At 46.3% G+C, this 5,000-nt stretch overlaps 1 protein-coding gene across 1 annotated transcript in view; it reads left to right on the top strand.

Annotated features, from left to right (window-relative positions):
- Nucleotides 1-5,000, top strand: part of LOC308173503 (prolow-density lipoprotein receptor-related protein 1-like) — a gene marked incomplete at both ends in the record, with an annotated part of 52,989 nt that overhangs the window by 18,062 nt on the left and 29,927 nt on the right. The window contains 7 exons of the mRNA XM_080548533.1: nucleotides 374-493; nucleotides 2,107-2,220; nucleotides 2,532-2,678; nucleotides 3,029-3,157; nucleotides 3,801-3,917; nucleotides 4,595-4,723; nucleotides 4,908-5,000. The exon at nucleotides 4,908-5,000 is cut by the window's right edge and continues 30 nt beyond it. Of these exons, the coding sequence (XP_080404659.1) occupies nucleotides 374-493; nucleotides 2,107-2,220; nucleotides 2,532-2,678; nucleotides 3,029-3,157; nucleotides 3,801-3,917; nucleotides 4,595-4,723; nucleotides 4,908-5,000 (849 nt within the window). The remainder of the gene's footprint in view (nucleotides 1-373; nucleotides 494-2,106; nucleotides 2,221-2,531; nucleotides 2,679-3,028; nucleotides 3,158-3,800; nucleotides 3,918-4,594; nucleotides 4,724-4,907) is intronic.

The following is a 5,000-nucleotide window of genomic DNA, read 5'->3' as shown; positions in this document are numbered from 1 at the left end:
AATGTTATTATGATTATTATGACTCACTGATACAATAATACATGATACAATAATACATGACCTTTCGGGAGTGTAAACCAGTGTGTTCATATCCCAGCAGTGTCATCTTTCTTTACCTCAATATGACATGATTTAATGTTTCTAATGAACTCTCCTCTTCTCTCCCCTTCTCTCCTCCTCTCCTCTTCTCCTGTCCTCTTCTCTCTTCTTCTCTCCTCTCCTCTCCTCTCCTCTCCTCCTCTCCTCTCCTCTTCTCCTGTCCTCTCCTCTCTTCTTCTCTCCTCTCTCCTCTCTTCTTCTCTCCTCTCCTCTCCTCTCCTCTCCTCTCCTCTCCTGCCTCTCCTCTCCTCCTCTCCCCCTCTTCCCTCCTCAGCTAACCGGGTGTGTAAGAGTGGGTACCGGCGGTGTGTGAACGGCAGGTGTGTGTCACACAGCTCCTGGTGCAACGGCCGGGACGACTGCGGGGACAACTCTGACGAACTCTTCTGCAACGGTGAGCGGGGCTCGCGCTACATCACACTCCTCTCCTCTCCTCTCCTCTCCCCTCCTCTCCTCTCCTCTCCTCTCCTCCTCTCCTCTCCTCACACTGTACCTGAATGTCTCTATGTTACATTTACATTTGACATTTTGGGCCATTTAGCAGACGTCTTTATCCAAAGCGACTTACAACACTGAACCCCAAATTGCTCCCAATGAGCGGGGCCGGCGCTTTGCATGGTAGCTTGCCGCCATTAGTGTGTGAATGTGTGTGTGAACGGGTGAATGAGAGGCCGTCGTAAAGCCCTTTGGAATAAGGTGCTATATAAGTGTGCAGTCCATTTACAAATACGTTTGACTAAATAATTGGAAAAAGTAGAAAGTAAAAAGTAATCTATGCTACGACCAGGGGCCACTGCCAGTTACCATGCTAGAAGAAGGAAGAATTTCTTCTTTTTCTTTTTTCTTTTTATATTTCATTTATAAAAGGGGGGGGTAGTCAGCGGGGATAAGGAGGTCTTTCAGAGTGCCAGTTAAGCCTGGGGGTCTTCAATCTACGGCGGAAGATAGGTAGTGATCCGTTAGATATCCGAGTGTAATATATTCTCATTGTGGTAGGAAATAAAAAAAATAAAAACTTCGACTCCGACTAGAAACACTCTAGAAATAATTTATCGCGTCTCGCAGGAGAGGTCAAGAACCGAGCGGGTGTCGGGGATTGCCTTTCCTCGCCTTCTGAAGAACTTCTTGACCTCTGATGCCGAACGCCATAAATAATCGAAAAGCATTTCTAATGAATGCAGGAATTTTTTTCTTTTCCTTTTCCATTATAGAAGAGTTATTTGAACCCTGAGGGCACACCAAGAGTTTGGCAAGATCAGCCTGAGTGCCCAAACCTTCCCCAAACCTGACTTATCATCCATGATCAACAATCATGGAATTTTGGTAGATTTTTATATAAGAAATTGCTTTATTAGGAATAGCCCCTTGAGATATGCTATCTGGTTTTCGAGGGGGTCCTATGCAACAACAATAACATAACAAGACAATTACAAGACAACACATTTAAAAATAAAAATAAAGTGAAGAAAACATTTAAATGATTTAAAATAAACAAAAACTACCGTAACAACATGACTGCTGAACCACACAAGACACGACAAGCAAAATAACTAAACAGACAAAACAAAACCCAAAAAATCTAAATTACAACAAAACATAAGGAGCATACAGATGGATCTTTCAATGATTAGCAATAGAAGAATAGTAATGGTGACAGTGATCATATGAGTTATATCATGAGTGTATCTTTATAATCTCTTCTATATCTTCTATTAATATCTCTTCTATATCTCTGCATATACTTGCAGTATAGAGTATATTGTCCTACAAAGACACTTAGATTTAGTAATCTAAAAATTAATTAGACCCCTATACTTTCTTTTATTAATTTTTTTTGTGTCTTTTATTTTACTATTCGATCTTTTCAGTTTGTAAAGCATCTTTGAGTGTCTAGAAAAGCGCTATATAAGTCTAATAATAATAATAATAATAATAATAATAATAATAATAATAATAATAATGATAATAATAATATGTATATGTATATGTGTATGTTGTGTGTTCCAGCCACGCTGTGCTCGGCAGACCAGTTCCAGTGCAGGGACGGAGGCTGCATCACCAACAGCAGCAAGTGTAACCAGGTGGTGGACTGCCAGGACGCCAGCGACGAGATGAACTGCTGTGAGACACACACACACACACACACACACACACACACACACACACACACACAGATAAACTGCTGTGAGTGGTTCTGGTCCCCATGTTGGCCTTCACACACACACACACACACACACACACACACACACACACACACACACACACACACACACAGAACACAGACCGTGTTCTAGTATTGACCGTGTTCTAGTATTGACCGTGTTCTAGTCCTGACCGTAGTATTGACCGTGTTCTAGTCCTGACCGTAGTACTGACCGTGTTCTAGTCCTGACCGTAGTATTGACCGTGTGTGGTCCTCTCCCTCGCCGCAGCGACCGACTGTTCCAGCTACTTCCGTCTGGGGGTGAAGGGCGTGACCTTCACCCAGTGTGAGTTCACCACGCTGTGCTACGCCCCCTCCTGGCTGTGTGACGGAGCCAACGACTGCGGGGACTTCTCTGACGAGAGGAACTGCCCAGGTGACACACACACACACACACACACACACAACACGCACGCACACAGACAGACACAGACAGACAGACAGACACACGCACGCACGCACACACACACACACACACACACACACACACACACACACACACACACACACACACACACTGTGACTGACTGAATGTTTTTAGAATCAACAGGTGCTTTTGCTAAAAACAAAAATATTCCTAATAAGTAGCATTCTTGTTGTGTATTCATGATGCTGTGAGTCATTGATATACACACACACATACACACACACACACCCACCCACACACACACACACACACACGTCCATCATGCTCACCCCTCCCTGTTGTGTGTGTGGGTCCGACAGACAAGAAGAAGACCCAGACTAAGTGTCCGGCGCCGTTCTTCGCCTGCCCCAGCGGCCGCTGCATCCCCATGAGCTGGACCTGCGACAAGGAGAACGACTGTGAGAACGGAGCCGACGAGACGCACTGTGGTGAGTCCACCTCAGAACACGGTCCTACTACATATAACTCATATGTTTATGAGTTTTAGAGACTCTACACTGGCTTCCTGTTAAGTTCAGAATAGATTTCTAGATCCTTCTGCTTGTTTATAAAGTTCTCACTGGCACAGCACCAGAATAATGCTAAATAATTAAAGTATGATTATATGATGATTGGAGCACTTTGAGGTGCAACGTTTGCATGAGAAGCGCTATACAAATGAAGTTATTATTATTATTACATCACTGTTCACCTCAGACACACTGTCCAGTAGAGAGACTGTTACAGGGGGGGTAGAGGGGATGAAGAGGTCTGTCAGAGGAGAGACAGATAAGGTTCCTTCATCCCTGTTCAATAGAGTCTCTATACGTTTCTCTCTGTTCAGCCCACTGGATTCACTGCCCACGTTGTCAGTCTTCCAGTCTGATTGTATTTTCCTAACATCTCCCCCTCTCCCTCCCTCCCTCTCCCTCCCTCCCTCTCCCTCCCTCCCTCTCCCCCCCTCCCTCCCTCCCCCTCCCTCCCTCTCCCTCCCTCTCCCTCCCTCTTTCTCTCCCCCTCTCTCTCCCTCCCTCCTTCTCTCCCCACCTCTCTCCCTCCCTCCCTCCCTCCCCCTCCCTCCCTCCCTCTCAGATAAGTTCTGTGCAGCGACCCAGTTTGAGTGTGGTAACCACCGCTGCATCCCCGGCCGCTGGGTGTGTGACGGGGCCGACGACTGTGGCGACGGCACTGACGAGGACAGCAAGTGTAGTGAGTGTCTGTTAACACACACACATACATATACACACACACAGACACACATACAGACACAGACGCACACACACACACACACACACACACACATAAATATACACACACACACACACACACACACACACACATACAGACACAGACGCAGACACACACACATACATATACACACACACACACACATTCATACACACACACACACACACACACACACACACACTCATGCGCGCACATTAATACACGCACACACACACACACACACACAGACACACACATACATATACACACATAAATATACACACACACACATACAGACACAGACGCACACACACGCACACACATAAATATACACACACACATAAATATACACACACACACACACACATACAGACACAGACGCACACATACACACATACATATACACACACACACACACACACATACAGACACACACTCACATACAGACACACACACACACATTACACATACACACACACATACAAACACACACACACACACATTACACATACACACACACACATTACACATACACACACACACATTACACATACACACACACATACACACACACACACATTACACATACACACACACACACACACACACACACACACACACACACACACACTCATCCTAGCCGTGTCTGTCCCGTCCAGAGAACAAGACGTGCAGCCCTGAGGCCTACCAGTGTCCCGGCTCCCACGTGTGTGTCCCCCAGCGCTGGAAGTGTGACGGGGACAAGGACTGTCCTGACGGGGCGGACGAGAGCGTCAAGGCTGGCTGTGGTGAGTGGAGGAGGGAGGGAGGAAGGGAGGATAAGGGGAGGACGAGAGGATGATGAGAGGAGGATGATTATTAGAGTATGTGGTGAGTGGAGGATGATGATGATGATGATGATGAGGATGATGATGATGATGATGAGAGGGGGATGATGAGAGGTTGACTGACCGGCGTGTCTCCTGTCTTCAGTGTTCAACGACACCTGCGACCACAACGAGTTCCAGTGCCAGAACAGACAGTGCATCCCCAAGCACTTTGTCTGCGACCACGACAACGACTGCA

This window comes from Nansenia antarctica (genome assembly GCF_963989245.1).
Source record: "Nansenia antarctica genome assembly, chromosome: 18".
Lineage (NCBI taxonomy): Eukaryota > Metazoa > Chordata > Actinopteri > Argentiniformes > Microstomatidae > Nansenia > Nansenia antarctica.
This window is presented reverse-complemented; position numbering and strand designations above follow the sequence as displayed.